At 36.8% G+C, this 20108-nt stretch overlaps 2 protein-coding genes across 4 annotated transcripts in view; both read right to left on the bottom strand.

Moving 5' to 3' along the window:
* The window catches only part of LOC114242429 (uncharacterized), a 91802-nt gene that overhangs the window by 34672 nt on the left and 37022 nt on the right, over positions 1–20108 (bottom strand). The gene's annotated exons all lie outside the window — the stretch shown is intronic.
* On the bottom strand, positions 63–15163 carry LOC149503303 (malate dehydrogenase, mitochondrial). 3 transcript variants are annotated; one of them, XM_028173574.2, is made up of 7 exons: positions 14338–15163; positions 13553–13766; positions 10782–10929; positions 6278–6463; positions 2556–2756; positions 1654–1865; positions 63–423 (listed from the first exon to the last, which is right to left on the bottom strand). In XM_028173574.2, the coding sequence occupies exons 1-7, from the start codon at positions 14603–14605 to the stop codon at positions 165–167; spliced, it is 1488 nt and encodes a 495-aa protein (XP_028029375.2). In that variant the 5' UTR covers positions 14606–15163; the 3' UTR covers positions 63–164. The 3 variants fall into 3 exon arrangements, with proteins under 3 accessions (XP_028029375.2, XP_089596226.1, XP_089596227.1); XM_089740101.1 differs by lacking the exon at positions 63–423 and adding an exon at positions 881–1221; XM_089740100.1 differs by lacking the exon at positions 6278–6463.

The raw sequence follows: 20108 nt of genomic DNA, 5'->3' as shown, positions 1-20108 counted from the left end.
ATTTCACGGTATCTAGCAACTAAGTAATTAATTCTTAATAGTAGCAATACCAAATACCATAATGACGAATTTTATAGATAAATCTATCGAATAATTTTACTTCTTATAAGAGAAAAAAAAAACAATTTAAACCGGTGTTCCATTTTTTTTTTTCACAAAATCCCTTACGTCAATTGACTAGCGCAGTCATCTAAATGGCGGTAGTGCCTCGGCATGTGCCAGTCGGTCTTCATCGCCATTTGGCATCTCTCGCATTCACCGACTAATAACGCATCGTACCATTTGTATGCGAGATCGACGTTAAGCTTTAAATGCTCAAAAGCCAAGTCGATGAGTTCGAGTTCGAGTAAGCTCATGTCGCTCGGCAGGTCAAGCTTCCTGCAAATCCCGTGCTTGTTTAGCAGAACTTCGATTGCAAGGTATCTGGATGTGAAGATGTAAATGAATCAAAACGTTATAGAAGTATTGATGGTTTAGACGGAATAAGCAAAGAGATCAAGCTTATAGGGTATCTATTGCTTCACCGCTTATCTGAAATCGTACAGAGTGTCTCCACAGTAACATCGTTAATTTAGATGTCAATTTCTTATTTAAATTTAAAGCTATGAGAGTGTTATTTCATCAAGTAATCATCAACCAGTGCTTGGTGGATTTTGGATCCAAGTGCTTAGATACCACTTTTCTGCTTAGTTCTGTCACGAAACAATCGGTTTGAAGGATGTGACACTTGTTATTCCATATAATTAGGTCACCTACGTTACGTTATGTAACGCATGCGTAACGTTTGTTGAGACGTCCCTTTCTCGTACGTATTCAGATTAACAATAAAATTGATCAAATTGAAGCGAATTAACAACGTTGGTAGTAAAACAGAAACTAACAATAAAAACATTTTATTGAATATAAAAATACAAACATATTACATACATAAACACGACAATTTATTTAAAAAAAAACTAATCACTCAAACACTATAAATTAGCATAAGCACAGTCGTCAAATCTTTGGAATGTCCCCGGAGTGAAGAATTGGAACTGACAGGCGTCCAGTCTACAGGAAGAGCTGCAGTACTTAAAATGCCAATCTTCAACCATTTTCTGCTTCTCGAGCAATTCGATTAACGCAAAATTAACAAGTGTGGTTTCCCAATCCGTCATCTTGGGTAGCCCCAAATTTTTCACTACTCCACTCCCTCCAATTACTACAGTATTTGCTATATATCTGAAGGCAGAAGAGGGCATTGAAATCTTCTAGTTTATTCAACATAGTTCAGGAAAAAAACACTTCTAAACTACATTTTTTTTTTAAATATCGCGGTTTTTTTCGAATTTCGTATAAATTTTTGGCAATTTAACATGATTTGCACTGATAAATTATGTTCTTTAACACCTACAAAATTTTAAGGAACAATGTTGAAATTTTTATTTATGTTTACCTACACCATTACACTTGAATTAATCGCCGTGCCAAGCTAGTTTATTCGCAACATAAAAATTAAGAAAAACCTGTATAAAGAAAATATAAGCTCAGGATCGATTTGGAAGTTTTATTTAAGAAACCCAAGCATCCAACAGTTACGTACAACGTTGAGTCGATAAACAACTACGCTAAATACATATATGTAGTAAATCAAAACAGATTCATATACTAAACCTGGCAGGAGAAATGACTTGACTGGCATCTGTTTCTACAAAACCAGTAACTCTTGGGATGTCGTGACAGAGGAGAGCATGTGCGACCTTTGTTACTAAGCCAGATAGCGCATGGGCCTCGCTAAGGTCGGCAGCTCTAACACAAGCTCCATCGGTCCTGGTAACAGCAGTTTGGGCCCCTCGCACAGCATCAGTCATCATAAGGGCATTATGCTAGCAAGAAAGTAAAACAAAAAACCTTGATATACGAGTAATTAAATTACTTTACGTAATTTCTCTTTCTAGATTAATTCAATAAAATCGTTTGTAGCAAAACATTGTTAAAAGGAACCCGTGCAAAGGATTTGCGATAGAAATGGATAATCCCCGGAGATTGGCTCGGAATTGGTTTCAATAGAACAGCGTGAAGTTGTTTCAGTGATTGTTTTACGGCTTCTTGGATGTACTAATGATGTTCTAATGAAATACGTACTTAACAAATGTTCACGATTGACTTCCACGGTGAAGGAATAACATCGTGTAAAAAAAATCAAATCCGCAAAATTCTAATTTGCGTAATCACTGGTGGTAGGACCTCTCGTGAGTCCGCACAGGTAGGTACCACCGCCCTGCCTATTTCTGCCGTGAAGCAGTAATGCTTTTCGGTTTGAAGGGTGGGGCAGCCGTTGTAACTATACTGAGACCTTAGAACTTATATCTCAAGGTGGGTGGCGCATTTACGTTGTAGATGTCTATGGGCTCTAGTAACCACTTAACACCAGGTGGGCTGTGAGCTCGTCCACCCATCTAAGCAATAAATAAAAAAAAACATAAGTTATTTTCGTGATACAAATAGGTACGATGATCTACCAAATATATTTTTATTAACAACTGTGCTCATGAATAGGAATGGTAAGTCGGTACCTTGGCAAAGTCAAAGTATTCAACAGCTTTTGAAAACAGCGGAACTAGTGATTCGCCTTCAGTTCCTCCAACGATAGGGACTCTAGTATACCGAGGTTCAAGACACAGGGCCCTTGCAGCGAGCGTGCTAGCACGCATTTCTGGTACTGCCAGAGAACCGAGCACCTTTCGTGGGTCATACCAACCGGTTTCTTTCAGCGTCTGAACAAAAAATCTACTTAAGTCAATATCCTTAACAACAATCTCTTCCGAGGGTTATTTCCATTACGTGTTTCAATCGTCTGCAGAAATAAACTACCTACTTTATATTACCTATATTCAACAGTAGCATATTATTAGCAGATTTATTTACGTAGTCTTCATTAGCAAGTCTTTTAAAAAGTATATAAATAATTACTTCCGTAAACGTCCATACATACATATTACATGTAACAAATGAAGATTTTAGTACATTAAAATTTTACTGATTTCTTGTATGTTTATTTGACATTGGTAATTTTAACTTTATAAATTTTATGATTATAATATTATATTATCTCTTTAAACGAGCAATTCTTGCATATAAATATATATATAATCTGAATCTCGGAAACGGCTCTAACGATTTTCATAAAATTTAGTAGGTATACAGGGGATTTCGGAGGCGATAAATCGATCTAGCTACGATTTATTTTCAGAAATTGTTGTTGGTGAATTTATTAGACTTATGGCACAATATAGATTACTAGGAATATGCATAGATTAACAAATGATAAGATGAAATGTTTTTATATAAATAATTTTTACAGGTGCACAAATTTGCATATATTGTGTGTGTGCATTTTACTTATCGACTATAATATAACCCTATTTGTATGTTTTTCTTCTAGAACTTAACTTCATATCTTAAAAATATTCCTTTATTTGAAGTTTGCTATCGTTTCCACAACGTGGCGTCTTGGGTAAAATTACAAAAAACAAGTCTGCCCTTCTCTACAAGGCCTCGTTACGTCATAGCATGGACGTCCAAAAAAAAACAATGCTGATTCTTTTCAAGATTACCTTTAGTATATTTTTTGGTAGTTTCATGAAACAAAAAAAAAATGCTCCTTATTCGCAACAATTTTATCAAAAGACTCATAATTTAGTATTTGAATTAATAAAACTGACAATTGAATAACCATTAAAATATTTTTAAAGTGTACTTAAAAATAGTGTGGAAACTGTAACAATCTATCTATATTTGTAATCAATCTCATTTGTCTACTCTTATATTCGAGGAAATTAGAAATCCAAGAGATAGCATAAAAGTGGTGAGGCCTCTCTCTGAATATTTGTTCAGTCCATTACTCCGCCAAAGTATTGACCTTCCCAATTACCCTCATAGAGACACGGTGCTCCAGACAATGTGATAATAAACCGTTTATTTGTATTATTATGATTGGCCATGTTATTCTATTTTCGGACTTATTAAGAAAATAGGACATTTTGTTTGAGAGGTTGCGAGGAAGTGTTGTGAAATTGAAGGCATTATCTACTTATCGATTCTTTCGCCTAGGAAAATGGGAATATTTTTGATTTCATTTGCCTAATCGTAGCAGGAATTTACAATACAATTTAGACTTTGACCTTACGTTTCAAGGTTGCTAAATTCACATTATATTATCCACGGGCTAAGCAATCTCTTAAAAGGCGGTCCCAGTGCGTCTTCCGCCAAATCATTAAAAATATATCGATGCGTCCCACAATCACAATTACACCAACGAAAAATGTAATTTGAAGTAGCTATCACAATTCCTGTTTCATTATCAAATGTATGCCAAATAATCATTCGATCGTAATTGAGTGTAAACTTCTCGAGGACAACAATAATCGAACCTCAATCTTCAAATCAAATTCTTGTTCCATATGAATGAGGAAGAACTCTGCAGAGTTCAAAGAAATAGCGAACTCACAATAAAAGCTACGGACAGGATCCGTGAGTGGAACAATGTAATTTAGAACGAGATTGAAAACGGCCCGGCCCCAGGGAAACATGCGAAATATTTATCACGGCCCTTGCGTAAAGAGAATATGGGAAACTCATGCAACGAGATTTAACTGCCAATTTTTCGCCTGTTGAACATTGTAGATGTGACTTTGTGACGTCTGACGTGGTTACAAGCCAGCTTTTGGAACGGGTCGATCAATGAAATGAAGTCTTTCAGTGTAAAACAGGCTGTTTGAAACGATGATTGTCATGTACATGTCTAGATTATAGTAGTTGTGTTGCTGGAAATAACAAGAGTCGCGAAGCAGTCGTGTATTCCTGCTTGAAGGTCGGGACTGTAACAGTATAAATGTTAAAGCATTCGTTTTGTGATATTTTTGTGTTTCGGTGACCATTTAACCCCGCATTTTTTACTGGTGGTAGGACCTCTTGTGAGTCCGTGCGGGTAGGTACCACCACCTTGCCTATTTCTGCCGTGAAGCAGTAATGCGTTTCGGTTTGAAGGGTGGGGTAGCCGTTGTAACTATACTTGAAACCTTAGAACTTATATCTCAAGGTGGGTGGCGCATTTACGTTATAGATGTCTATAGGCTCCATTAACCACTTAACACCAGGTGGGCTGTGAGCTCGTCCACCCTTTTAAGCAATATAAAAAAGAGCATGAGCCATCCATCGGGAGCAGTAAAAAAATGTGTTATGACCACTGGTACACCGGGTATCATGCTTAGAAACTGATATGTTGTAAACTTTAATATAGTTAAAATGTATATAGGTAAAATTAGATTATCGTAATAAACGATTTAAACAAGTCTCAAACAGAATGTTCACCTAATCAACTATAAGTTCAACTTAGGAACGTGCTTCAAATTAACCCAGAAAAAGTCACGTCATTAAAACGCTTACTACAGGAGTCAATTACATTCATAACGCGATATTTGACGATCCATATCGGCTGCTCGTAACCTTTTAGCGTGTTGACATTATCGTATCGTAAAACCTTTAATAACGCGCAGAGAATGCATATAATACTACATACTATTCATATCGAATATTGCTAATATCGGAGTAGTCAGTATCAATAACAATTGTCCTTCAAATCTGTACGCCTAAGTGCTTCGCAGCACAAATAGTCAGATTGAGTAGTGAGATAGTACTTAGCAAAATCTTATACCTTTAAACGAGCAATTCTTGTAGGTATATCTTGTAGGTAATCTGAATCTCGGAAACGGCTCCAACGTTTCTCATAAAATTTAGTATACAGGGGATTTCGTGGGCGATAAATCGATTTTTACTGCTTTAAAGACACAACAAGATGGCGTTATAAAAAAAAAACGAGCAAAGCTCGGTCATCACCCAGTAATAATAAATTAATAAATTTTGGGTGAGTATACCGCCCACAACGATTTATCGAGATTCGTGGGGATCCCCTGGATGCAAGCAGCCCAAAACCGATGGTTATGGTGAGGCTTTGGGGAGGCCCATGTCCAGCAGTGGACGTCTGTGGGCTGATAGATAGAATACATTTTGCGGTCATCTTTACATTGCAAGGTGATATTCCCATGTCGTGAAAATCATACGCGAACGCAAACTAAGTTTGTCTAGGTACGTATTTACTTGGAACAGCTGATATACCTGGTATTTAATGACATGTATATAAGGTCATGAAATATCGAGTTTGATCATCGACGCAAAAAAAGCATTTTTACATTAAAGTCCAGTTTAGTATAGTAAGAATAATAAAATAAACAAATACCTCTGCTATCAACGGTACCATACAATCAATAGGCGTTGTGCAAACTATTATGAACGCTTTAGGACATTCGTTGGCTATAGCATCGGCGTAGTTTTTCACTATGGGCGCTTGACAATTGAATCTCTTCTCAAAAGACAGGTCCAAGTTCGGATAACTGCTTTCAAGCATCAACACTATATCTGTATTCTGAAGAACAAAGAACTAAAATCAGACGTGTGTACAAAAGAGTGATAGCATAAAAAATATATTTTATGATTGAAAAGGCTGCTTTAACTTGTCATTCCTTCACGCGTGAATTAATGTGCTTTTTTGGGCTGTAAATTGACTGGCAATATTTAATCCCAGAAAAGTGTATTTTGCTTTAATATTTGATAACTAAATATTTAAGGTGCTTAAAACACACACAAACACACACACCCACCCACACATACACAGTTATTCTTAAACAGATGAAGTGATATTTTTTTTTCCTACCCAAGCTGATAGCCTTAGGGGCTATTTCAGCGTAACCGTGGCTAGTAGGTGAGCTCACGGGGCTCAAACCTGATGACGTTGCTAACACGAACCCTAGCAAGAGCCGTGCTTCGCAGAATCTACCACCGGATCGGAAACGCGACCCACTGAGAAGATCCGGCGAGAAACTCAGTGGGCTGTGTCTGAGAGTTAATTTACTCGTGGAGCCCTTCGTCGCAAGCGACGGGTTCGACGAGAACGGTGACCGGTGCTTGAAGTACCTAAAAGCACCGTTAGTGGATCGGGAGGATCCGAGATGACGTGTTTTGGGCGACGTCGACTGCTTTCCATTCTGTCCGCAGGATCGGGAATGTAGTTACCGGCGGCCACGATGAGAGGGTTCTCGTGTCGTGCCGCTTTATCGAAGTGACGCATCGACGCCAACTGCAAATACTTACTGACGGACTCTAAGTCCAGGTCGTCATGGAGGTGATGAAGTGATTCGTTTACATCCTACAAATTAGAAATAAATTAACTATTGAAAACAGGTATAGATACCATTTAATGGTAAGCAGCTCGTGTCGCTCATAGACACTGTCAATGTCAAGGGCACTGACAAGCCGTTCCCTATTGAAATTAATAATCAAGAGTTTTCGAAAAATATTATTATAACACAAACTATTTTAAAGCAAACGATCATTAATTATCCGAAGAGGGAAAATTCAATGAAGAAATTACACTTTAAATGTGATTAATATCAGTCAAGTAAATAACAGTTTGTTAGTTGAAGATAAAACATTCGCAGCGAATAGACTTGTCGGCGCTCCTTCTCCATAGACGAGGAAGACACTCCATTATTTGGAATTAAAATGTATGGTATACATTAATGTAGAATGATAATCTAGATCATCTTACCCCCTGTGTTTTGTATATTTTACGGTGAATATTAAATTAGCCACTGATATCAATTAGCAACAAAGGTTTTTTTAAGATAATGTAAATCTATACTAATATTATAAAGAGGAAAGATTTGTTTGTTTGTTTGTTTCGAATAGGCTCCGAAACTACTGGACCGATTTGAAAAATTATTTTTCCATTAGAAGCCGACATTGTCCCTGATGAACATAGGCTACTTTTTTTAATTTTTTTTAAATTATTATTTTTTAGTTTCATGTGTGTTTTAATGTTTCCGAAGCGAAGCGAGGGCGGGTCGCTAGTTACGATAATAAAAATTTACTGGTGGTAGGACCACTTGTGAGTCCGCACGGGTAGGTACCGCCTATTTCTGCCGTGAAGCATTAATGCGTTTCGGTTTAAAGGGTGGGGCAGCCGTTGTAACTATACTGAGACCTTAAAACTTATATCTCAAGGTGGGTGGCGCATTTACGTTGTAGATGTCTATGGGCTCCACCACAACTGAACACCAGGTGGGCTGTGAGCTCGTCCACCCATCTAAGCAATAAAAAAATAAAAAAACTATCCAAAGGTTTTTTTGTTAACTAATTGCTTTGCAGATTTCTCATTTTAATTCTGATTCGGAAGGAATTAGTTGTTTGTAAGAATTAGTAGTTGGTGCGAACTCGTATGCATATCTATATATTAATACGTGAAGCAAAAACTTTGAATCCCTTTTTACGAAAATTGCGCGGACGGAGGAGTATGAAATTTTCTACACTTATAGAGAATATAGAGAAGAAGTGCACAATGTTAATATTTTTTTTAAATAATATCTAAAAGATACATTAAATGAATAAAGAAAACGTTACACACACTACATACCATGTATTTAACGCACACACGCATGCATACTATTTATTGTCAAACTTTTGTTCTTGACGTCTGTGGTCAAATTGCGAATAGATTAAACATCGTTTGTCTTTGTTAATATTTTTAGTGTAGTTTTGGCGAAATTTGTGATTATAGAAGTATAAAATACAATCATAATAGTGTACAAACATACAATACCAATTAATTATAGTCGAATTTCGACTACTGCGGGACCTCTAGTATTACTTAATTTATATCCGTGCGGTACAAACATATTGATTGCCAAGTCGCGTAAGGTCGTCGTCCATCACTTACTTGCGAATAAAACATAAAATAAAACACGTTATTATCGACCAAACAACTCCCTAGGATTACTGTATTTTCCAACATAAAACTCTGGTATATCGTCTAAAAGTCACGCTACAGTTAAATTCAATTTAGATTCTTAAACATTATTTGCATTAAGGCTTCTTGGAAAATAAATGAGCACAATTTGAAAAACAAATCGTGCAAATTGAAATAAGTCAGTCATTGAAACTTAAATTATTTTTGCGGTTGTTCTAAGCGATGTTGCACAAACTAATTATTAACTTGAGTTTTATTTTTAGGCGGCCTTCGACGCCGTTGCGCTTTCTCTTGTGAATTATTTCCATTCGACATATTTTCGTATCTACGTACTTTGATGACGTAACTTTTATTAATGACGCCAACTTTTTTCCGTCTTACGAACCGTGCCGCCGGAGTTCCAAAACTTATTTCAAAGGCACGTTTTGAATTTTAGAATTTATATGCGTTTCTTGTCCATTTCAGGAGAAAGAGACCATGAAAGTTTACCAACTTGATAATGGGGAATTTTTTTTCGCTTCGAAATCATCCTTTTTGTCGTAAGTTTATTCATCTATCCACCACAGATCAATAAACTGGATTTCTACAAAAATATAAAATTATAATAAACCACATTTGACTTGGATATTATGAGATGTAAGTAATTCTCGAATACTAGTGGTACTGGTGGTAGGACCTCTTATGAGTCCGCACGGGTAGGTACCACCGCCCTGCCTATTTCTGCCGTGAAGCAGTAATGCGTTTCGGTTTGAAGGGTGGGGCAGCCGTTGTAACTATACTGAGATCTTAGAACATATATCTCAAGGTGGGTGGCGCATGTACGTTGTAGATGTCTATGGGCTCCAGTAACCACTTAACACCAGGTGGGCCGTCAGCTCATCCCTATCCATCTAAGCAATAAAAATTACTAACGTTTGTACAGTAAACTGTTCACTAATACTACAAATTACGGTGAATGCTGTGTTTGCAAAATTAGGTTAATCTACTTACTTTAAATAGGTACGTTAAGTCGTAATTAATCTATTTGCCTTGTCAAACTGACACTGAACAAACCAAACATTTTACGAGGTAATATTTAACTAGTAATAGTTACTTATCATTGTTTTATCAATATGTACCATAAGCGGTGTATAAATTATTAAAATAAAATGTAATTTATACTCAAGCTGGCCTTTAGGAAGTGCCTAAACATTCAAGGAAAACTAAATTAGTAAAATCGAGAATTAATAATTTGTATCATGAACCCAACATGGCAATTTTGTCCTAACAGAGAGTTGAATTTATTGCTAAATTATATGAAATTCTATACATAACTACTATAATTCATTTTCGAGAAGTTTATTGCTTTAGGTAAACATCAAACCATAATTTTTTAATTTTTATGTTGGTAAACTAACAGTAAACGTGTAGGATTGTAACCAAGTAAAAGAATATATAAAAAATTCAGAGAGTGCATAATATAATCAATTTAGTTTACCATTTCAAATTTCACACGTAAAACGAAATAGATGTTTGAAAAATAATAATTAGAGCAGTTGATTAAGCTGTTAATTCTGAGAGATGGTCGTCTAAAGCTTTTTCCGAGGTTGAAGATGCTACTCCTTTTCGCAGGGTATTTTTTCGTGTAACTTATGTCCGATATGAAAAATGACACCAATACAGAAACAGAAATTCAGTACAGTGAGCTCTCTGTCTAAGTGAAATTAGAATGGTTTTGATTTTTTCATTTTTAAACATATTTTTAGAGATATTTAATTTGGTTTTCTTCTGTAGGTATATTTTATGGGTAGAATTTTATGAGACCTATAAATGATCATTCTTAACATCTCCGCGCATCTTAACAGTCAATTAAGGAAGGCTTAAATACGCCTAGTTCCGTTGAAAATAATGAATATTCTCTATTGGAATTCATATTACAATTTGGATTTATCAAATATACCTGTAGACATCGTTCCAATTCGTTACAAGAACTGCTAAAAGCCTGCACAAGGCAATTCGTGTTGATATGCTGTAGGTCTTTCACGACTTTACAAAGATTCCGGTTGCATGCAGAACATTCGCAGTGCTTTGCTTCGTACAAACGCAATCTGAAAGTGAATTACGAGGTATTATACTGTACCATATTTCTGTAAAGGACATTCTTCCTATAATTTGTCCAGATGCAGAAAACTTTGAAGCATGTATCTTATACCTTTAAACGAGCAATTCTTGTATATTAATATATATATATATATATATATATATATATATAATCTGAATCTCGGAAACGGCTCCAACGATTTTCATAAAATTTAGTATACAGGGGATTTTAGGGACGATAAATCGATCTAGCTACGATTTATTTTCAGAAAATGTTATTTTATTCATTTTTTCAATAATCAACTCTTCCCGACATCTATTGGTGAGTAATAATACTATTTTTCTTAATTAAGGGCAACTAACCGCTTTAAAGACACAACAAGATGGCGTTATCAAAAAAAACCCGAGTAAAGCTCGGTCATCGTCTGGTGACTAGTAAATTGAACAGAGATTCAGTATCCTAGCTAGCCCGATTTTATATTATTGAACACGCTTAAAACCAATACAGCTGTAAATCAAATTTCAAATATCATATTTCAATACAGCACGTAAGAAAATCAAATGCATATTACACAGTTTCAGAGCAATAAAATTTCAATGATAAACATAGACCGCGCGGTAGTCACGGAGTGGCCGTAAAATCTTGACTTCTTTTATTACGTTCGCCTCAATGTACAATATAATGGGGCGTATAAAGCCTCAGTAAAAGTTTGATGTGTGCTTTCTGAATACCTCGCAAATTCTCGGCGCGTTGGAACGGACGAGGGCAATTGGATTTGTTTAGAGTTGACCTCGTATTAATATGAGCTCGGAGGCGTTATTTAGAGATTGGATTGGATTATTGTTGGGCGATTAACGAAATAAAAATATATGTCGTGGATAACGACTTTAGTAATATAGTTTTGATTTGTTTTGATTATTATTTTAAATGATAAAATGTTGTTTTGATAAACATCACAAAAATGTCATAGTGACAATAGTAAAATTTATATTCATGAACTGTTCGCATTTGAACGTCAAATGGAGCCTGAGTTTACGTTTTAATTTCGGCCCGCCGACCCGCTTCTCATGTCCGGATCAGGGAGTGCGATAAATACACTGGTATACGGCTCATGTTGTGACATCGGCTGAAACGAACGGTCCTCAAGGGTCGGATTCATGAGCCGCATCGGGTTCAAGCACGCTGTACCGATGTATCTTGCCGACACTTTAATTTTGTCATGAGGCTCGTTTGGTTGTTGAGCAATTCTTGTGAATTCAAACAAAGAGTAAAAACGTAAACCGGTCTTAAAATCATGACCGAAATAATATGATTATATTGAAAGATTTCGATTTTGAATGTCTGAGAGATGTTTTGCTTTTGATTACAAAATGACACTTCGAAAAACTTTTGAGGAAGATAATTTGGATGGTTCCGAGGTAATTCTTAACTAAGGGCCCGATGACGTCATTGGCATTGCGATTACATTTGCTTCTAAGCTGACGAAAGCTGTGGAACGTGATATTTATATACATGTTTCAATTGATCTAAATAACGACGCAAATACAACGGTGACTCAATCTCTCTCTAAGAACCGTGATGCAAGTTTGAAATGATTTTTAATGATTTTGAATGATTTTTGAAACGCTAAGGCTTTTCAGTATCAATACAAAAAACATGGCGTCGAAATAGTTGCTCGTTAAATAAAGAAAACAAGCAATATTTAAAAATAGGTAAATAATTTGTTTTTTTTCGCTAAAATTGAAATTTTGGGGTCTTATTCCAATCACATTTGGCATCGTCTAAAAAACGAAATCGTGTTACAAAGCTTTTCGTGTGAGGAAAACAAACTAGAACGGGGTCGCTCAGATATGGGTCAAAATTAAATTTAATTAATAGGACTTTACAATACTGTAATTTAGCTAAACACGATCATCTTTGTTAATCGTAAATGGCTTTGTTTCGGCAACACTTACTTAATACAGTTTTCATACGCAGGCAGACCAGCAAGTAGGTCATCGCGTTGAAAACGCTATACTCGAAAAATATCAGACAATCTAACAAATTATGGCCGTTGATCGGAGCGCAATTCAGGCCCGTTCGCTTTTAAATGTTTTTTTTTTATTCCTTAGATGGTTGGACGAGCTCACAGCCCACCTGGTGTTAAGTGGTTACTGGAGCCCATAGACATCTACGACGTAAATGCGCCACCCACCTTGAGATATCAGTTCTAAGGTCTCAGTATAGTTACAACGGCTGCCCCGCCCTTTAAACCGAAGTGCATCACGGCAGAAATAGGCAGGGTGGTGGTACCTACCCGTGCGGACTCACAAGAGGTCCTACCACTAGTAGATTCCACCAGTAGATAGATTCTCGGAGCCTGCAGATACTGCTGTGAATACAGATGCTCTTCTAGTGATATGAAATCGAAACATCACTGACACAACGGCCGCGGCAGAAATAGGCGGAGTCATAGTGGCTATTTAGGCTTGCAACACCAAAGGGATTAAGTAGGAACATATTTAAAGATACTCCAACAGCTTCGATCCATTAGGTGGTTACTGACATTTACTGCGTCACATCGACCAGGAAATATCTTTTGTTAAAAATCCACGAGCTATAATTGAAAATGGACTAGAAGACAAACTTACTTCTTTATACAAGGACATTGTTTCAAAAGCAAAGCTACGTAGTGTCCTAACGGAGAGTCTGCACCAAGAATCGATACTTGGACGCCTGACCTAGTCTCCGGCATTGAAGGCACCTTTGCCGGTCGTGACGGTGGCGGCAATGCCTTCGTTTCAGTATCAACTTTTTTTGGAGGAAGCTTCTCCTCTTCTTTGCATGAGACGCGCCGAAATGGAGCTGTGTTTTAAAAAAAAACTTAATAAGGGTGAATTTGATCACGGTGCACCAGGCGTCAAGTGTTTACGAGCTCATAGACACCAAGTATGTGCCGACACCAACATTGAGACTGAGTTTTAATTCTGAGTTCTACAGTACAACAGCTTCCCCACACTTCGAACTGAGACGGGTTACTTCCATTTAATCTTTATTTTCTTCTTCAAAGCGGACGGACGGTGATAGGCAGGACTGTGGCACCAATTACATAACATAGTTAAGCAGGCTTATACGTCGGGCGATATAACTTAGTGGACGTTTCGGCTCGACTGAACACGAGCTAGTTCTTTTATCTCTGGAGCATTCGTACGCAGTAGACCACTAGCCGCTGGGTGGTTTTTAATTAAACCATCCAACAGATTGCTACTGTTACTTGCCAATACAAGACCTAATGTTTCTCAGCATACGACTGGTCGGTGGTAAAATTTAAAGAAAAAAAGATACATCTAACGTACTGTCCTATAAATGAGGGCAGAATGAAAAACAAAACTTCTTTACAAAAGTGATAGTCAAAAGTGATATAATCGGGACTTACTTCCGAAATTCGTGCCTCCTTCGATGACCCTCAATTTAATTCTATGTAATAAACCAGGTTTTTTCTTTTTTATTCTCTCACAGGGCTGTGGGCATTTCGGGTCTACGTCTGGTGGAATATCCACTAATGCTCTTCTACATTCGTCATCACCAGATTTCTTAGCATAAGATCTGTTGAATACGTCACTCCGAAACGTTAATGGTACATATGCATCGAGTAGACATGACCAAAAATGTTTTGATTTAATGAAAACTGTGGATGGATTCATTTTTATTTATTAAAAAAAAAACTTTATTGTATGTTGCTGCTAGAATTTGACATGTTTTAATTTGTTTTTTTTCTGTCACAAATCAGGTAAAACGCATGTCAGGTCTGATTAAAAAAGAGGATTTAGTTCTTTGTTCTTTTATTAAAATCAAAACTGAATTGTTACGTCAATTATCGTGGTTGTTGTGATTTTACGAAACATCTGGATTCTCTGTCGTGAATTTACGCTCAACTGAATTCGATTTCGTTTATTTATTACCAACTAGCTGAACCGGCAGACTTCGTAGTTCCTCAATCGATAAATAAAATACCTAAACTTTTGTATAATAAAATAAACTTAAAACAAACAAAAGGAATCCGTCCGACGGGGGACACTTGATTTGATTTGAAAGGAAAAACAAAATTGTTATTTTAATTTAATTCCGAGCATTTTCATATTTATCTACCTTTTAAACCTTCTCTGGACTTCTACAAATAATTCAAGACCAAAATTAGCTAAATCGGTCCAGCCGTTCTCAAGTTTTAGCGAGACTAACGAACAGCAATTCCTTTTTATATATATAGAAGATAAGTATAATATAAGTGTGGGACGGCCACCTACCAGATGGACCGACGACCTGGTGAAAATTGCTGGGTCACGTTGGATGCAGGTGGCAACGGACCGGCCGCACTGGACATCAGTTGGAGAGGCCTATGTTCAGCAGTGGACAGCAGACAGGCTGAGATGATGAGGATGATGATGATATATAGAAGATCGATTAACTGCTTAAAACACAAAATTGTTTTTATTTATCTTTGAAGGAAAACATTGGTATGAGAGTAATAGTTGTTTTTTTACTGCTGTAGATAAACGTTTGCGTGTTTTTTACGTTACTAGTAAAATCCGGTCACGCTTCTGCCTACTAAAAATTATCGAAATTGTAAGAAAATTTTGTCGACTAAATTCGAAAAAAAAAAAATTCACACAGACTATCCTAATATCCGTTTTATTTCGAACAAAATGCATTTTTTTTTATGTACTTGAATGAAAACATAGTCGAATCACTAAACCTACGGTCGCTTCGAATTTTATCTACATACATAATGTAATACTAGTATAGTTGTTTTTAATGTTTTTATTTATACTAATATTATAAAGCTGAAGAGTTTGTTTGTTCGAACGCGCTAATCTCAAGAACTACTGGTCTGATTTGAAGAATTCTTTCAGTGTTAGATAGCCCATTTATCGAGGAAGGCTATATAACACGCCAAGACTAATGAAAGCGGAGCACCAATAAATAATGTTTCAAAATCGGAGTTTTTTTCCCTTTTGAGAGCTTCCACTGCGTGCGCTGTGGAAACGGTTAAAGTTTCGCTAAAATAATGTATGAGAGAATTGTTTAAAATATCTTTAAAAGATCTAAAAAAGTCCACGACAGCATATTATTATGTCTATATTAAGGTTGGCTCTCTATAACGTTTTTTATGCTAACCAAATTTATTCTAAAATAAAGTATTATTTGTAAAGGTGTTTTATAAAGATGATATTCTACGTAAATGAAGGGGCGGGTAAAATTTAGCGTTATGCCAAACTAACTATTCCACGTGGACAAAGTCGCAGGCAAAAGCCAGTAAAACATATATTTAAAATGAGCGCAAACTGTCACAATAATATAAGATAAAACTTGCTTCTTTTCCTCGCTTAGTTGATCGTCAATTCAAGAAAATGGTTGTCCATAACATTCATGAATATAATAGTACGCACACACACACAGAAACCACCCATGGGCTTTATTTAAGTACGTATTCATTTATATATTCATAATTTAGTTTATGTAATGTTATATATTGGTAGTAGGACGTATTGTGAGTCCGCACGGGTAGGTACCACTACCTTACCTATTTCTGCCGTGAAGCAGTAATGCGTTTCGGTTCGAATGGTGGGACAGACGTTGTGCTGTCTATGGGCTCGGGTGACCACTTAACGCCAGGTGGGTCGTAGGATTGTCCACGCATCTAAGCAATATAAAAAAAAAAGAAAACATTAATCGTAATGAACAAAAGGATAGTGTCTATGCACTGTCGATGGCTTGAACACGGCGAAGCGAAAGCTAGCGGTCTCCCCCATATATCCTTTTTGCACAAATAGGTAGCGACGAGTTGTGACAGTTGATGCTTGACTTCTATAATTGCTGGGGGACGGGTGACAGAATCCCCCGCGTTATTTCAGACCCCGCGGGGTATCCGGGGGGTACGAACGAGCGCTACCTGTTAAACGAAGTTCATTTAAGCTGAACAGCTATCTAGCTCACTGACCGATCACAACGGTGATTTCCTCTAAATAACAGAGTACTCACAATCGAAAAACATGGCATGTTGTTTCTGTTTACTATATCACGGGTTTTTTTTTAATTGCATAGATGGGTGGACGAGCTCACAGACCACCCATAGAGATCCACAACGTAAATACCGCCCACACCTTGAGATATGAGTTCTAAGGTTTCAGTATAGTTACAACGGCTGCCCCACCTTCAAACCGAAACGCATTACTGCTTTACGGCAGAAATAGGGAGGGTGATGGTACCAACCCGTGCGGACTCATAAGTAATCTTACCACCAGTTTTTTTCTCCTATCTATTCTGGTAACCTCGAGGGGTTATTATAGATTCACCGAACTAGTAGGTGAGCTCACGGGGCTCAAACTGGAATGTTGCTAACACTGGCCCTAGCATTGCAGTATAGCAGCACTCCGGTTTGAGCCCAGTGAGCTCACCTACACGTCAAGGAGAAGCTGAAATAGCCTCTCAAGGCTAAGCATAGGAAGGGTAAAAAAAACACGTCAGCTTGCCAAATATGGGAATCGAACATACGACTCTTGGCGCAACCGTCAGGAGCGCTAACTACTGTACCATCGAGTCAGTCTAAATGTTTATTTTCATGTGTCTTTGACCGACTCAACTTTGCTTTGCAAGTAACGCAATAACAGTAAGTCTACAACGATCTGGATCTATTAGAGTTATCTACCATAATGAGGTGACAGTGTTAGTTAGTAAATAGTATAAACCTGAAGAAACACTAAATTAACAGAGTAAAACAGTTAACACAACAATACACCTCACAATCCCGCCATAAAAAAAAAAAAAAAAAAGTATATTTATAGCTAAACAAAAAAACCCATTGATTCGATAATCTTGTAATGTCGCGATCCGTATTAAATTATCTAGTCAGTTTCATCACTAGCTCAGACTTTAGTATTTAATTAAGTTCACTCTATCGATAATAGTTTTCCCAACATATTTATAGTGACATCGAGAGGGAAAGCAAACGTCGATGTACTACCTTGACACTGCAGTATTTATAGGCATTGCTTTTATAGTATTACTACCTCTCCGATAGTTCTAAAATTGGATTTTGTTTTGATCGGTATTCATATGATTAACTGCTGTTGCTACTAACGATTTAGGGTTTAAGTTTCCCGTATTCACTGGTGGTAGGACCTCTTGTGAGTCCGCGTGGGTAGGTACCACCACCCTGCCTATGTCTGCCGTGAAGCAGTAATGCGTTTTAGTTTGAAGGGTGGGACATCCGTTGTAACTATACTTGAGAACTTAGAACTTATATCTCAAGGTGGGTGGCGCATTTACGTTGTAGATTACTATGGTCTCCAGTAACCACTTAACGCCAGGTGAGCTGTGACTGTGACACCCACCAAAGCAATAAAAAAAAGTTTACGAGACAGTTGTTAACGTGGCCGTTTACCGTGTAGATGACATGAAATTTACATTATATTAACACCATTACAGTATATAGATATTTAAGTTAAACAAACTTAATGTAAAGAACAGAACTCGAGGGTTTTCTACGAATAGTTAGATGTTTCAGTGGGGACTGTAGTGCCAACTTCATTTGGATATAGGTGGTGACATATCATTAGGAAAGCACTTGAGAGCTGGGACGGCGGAGTTTTCGTCAGCGGTCAAAAGCCCACAAATCTCAGATATATGCAGATTTTTGCATCAAGTGAGGATGAGATGGCTATCGTTCTGAAACGAATAGAAGCCGAAAGTGCCAAGCTTGGCCTGAAGACCAACTACTCTAAAACAAAACTAATGGTTATATGGTTATATGGTGTCCCGCAAGGTAGTATTCTGGGGCCTACCTTGTTTATATTATATATTAATGATATTTTTGAACTTTCTTTAACAAACGCAGACATTCTGTGTTATGCGGATGACACAGCAATTATATTTAGCGGATCAACATGGCATGATGCTCATTCTATTGCTGAGGCGGGAATGTCCAAAGTACAGAAATGGCTACAATGTAATCTTTTGACACTGAATACAAGGAAAAGCATGTACATCTGTTTTTGCAAAACCTCAATGTCTGCTTCAGCATCTACGAGTATTAAAATACACGTTTGCGATGGATTTGATCCATCGTGTGATTGCAAGGAGATTGCAAGAGTTAATGAAATAAAGTATCTTGGCGTCATAGTGGATGAAAAGCTGTCTTTCAAGACACATATTCGGGAGTTATCTGGTCGAATCAGAAGATGTGTATACGTCATGAAGAATCTACGTGACGTGGCTAGTTTTGATACTCTCAAGTCCGTATATTTCGCACTATGCCAATCCCTATTAATGTACTGTATCATCTGTTGGGGATCTGCCTCAAAAACTGTGCTAATTGAATTAGAAAGAGCTCAGCGTTCAGTGTTAAAGGTGATACTAAATAAACCTCGAAGGTACTCTACAGAACGCGTTTACAGGGAAAGTCAAGTTCTCAACGTGCGTCAGTTATTCATTTTAAAAATATTTTTATTGATACATAGAGCGGTGCTCTCTTCTGGAATGTACGATTCCTTGATTAAACGCAGGGTTTACAAATTACCTGTAACTTTGACAGCTACAAAATTACCATCTATCCAAAAACATCTATTTCAAGATGTTGCTAAGATCTATATTTATAACGCGGTTATTAGACATTGTAATGAAAACCTAAAGCACAAAACGGTTAGGCAAGCTAAACCACTAGTGAAAAAATGGTTGCTTACATTGAACTATATGGACTTAATTAAAAGCAAGAAATAGCAGTAGATTTATTAATTTTGTATCTTTTTGTTTATTTTTTCTTATTAATTTATTTTATAATTGTTTATGTCTACGCTCCCCACATATGTGTAATTGTTTGATGTGTTATTTTTATTACTCAAAATTTTTTATTATCTTATATGTTAAATCTTGTATCGCATGTTTTTGAGCGTAATAATTATTAATAATAGTGATGTCGTTTTGAGGTCAATTATATATATAGTAAATCGCATTTTGGTCCTCACGATACAGGCTATGCCTAGTGTGAGGATCATTGGTTAATTTTATATTGTTGATGCCATCTGCGTAATCTCTCAGTTTGTTAAATATGTAAATAGTATTCTAGGTCATGATTTAAGAGTTTATGTAGTAAATAAAGAAATTATTATTATATTATTATTAGATAGACGCCAGCTTCTCGCAAACCACGGC

This window comes from Bombyx mandarina, chromosome 03, assembly GCF_030267445.1.
Source record: "Bombyx mandarina strain Sakado chromosome 03, ASM3026744v2".
In the NCBI taxonomy this organism is placed as follows: Eukaryota; Metazoa; Arthropoda; class Insecta; order Lepidoptera; family Bombycidae; genus Bombyx; species Bombyx mandarina.
Note: the sequence above shows the minus strand (reverse complement) of the source record. Positions and strands in the feature narration are given on the sequence as shown.

What these genes read in the sequence shown, in the direction of transcription:
- LOC149503303 (XM_028173574.2), bottom strand. Translation starts at nt 14,605, where the DNA reads ATGAATCCATCCACAGTTTTCATTAAATCAAAACATTTTTGGTCATGT. An exon ending in AGGAGGCACGAATTTCGGAA is followed by an intron (nt 13,767 to 14,337) that starts GTAAGTCCCGAT and finishes TTTAAAACACAG; the next exon opens with CTCCATTTCGGCGCGTCTCA. An exon ending in AATTGGAACGATGTCTACAG is followed by an intron (nt 6,464 to 10,781) that starts GTATATTTGATA and finishes TTTGTTCTTCAG; the next exon opens with AATACAGATATAGTGTTGAT.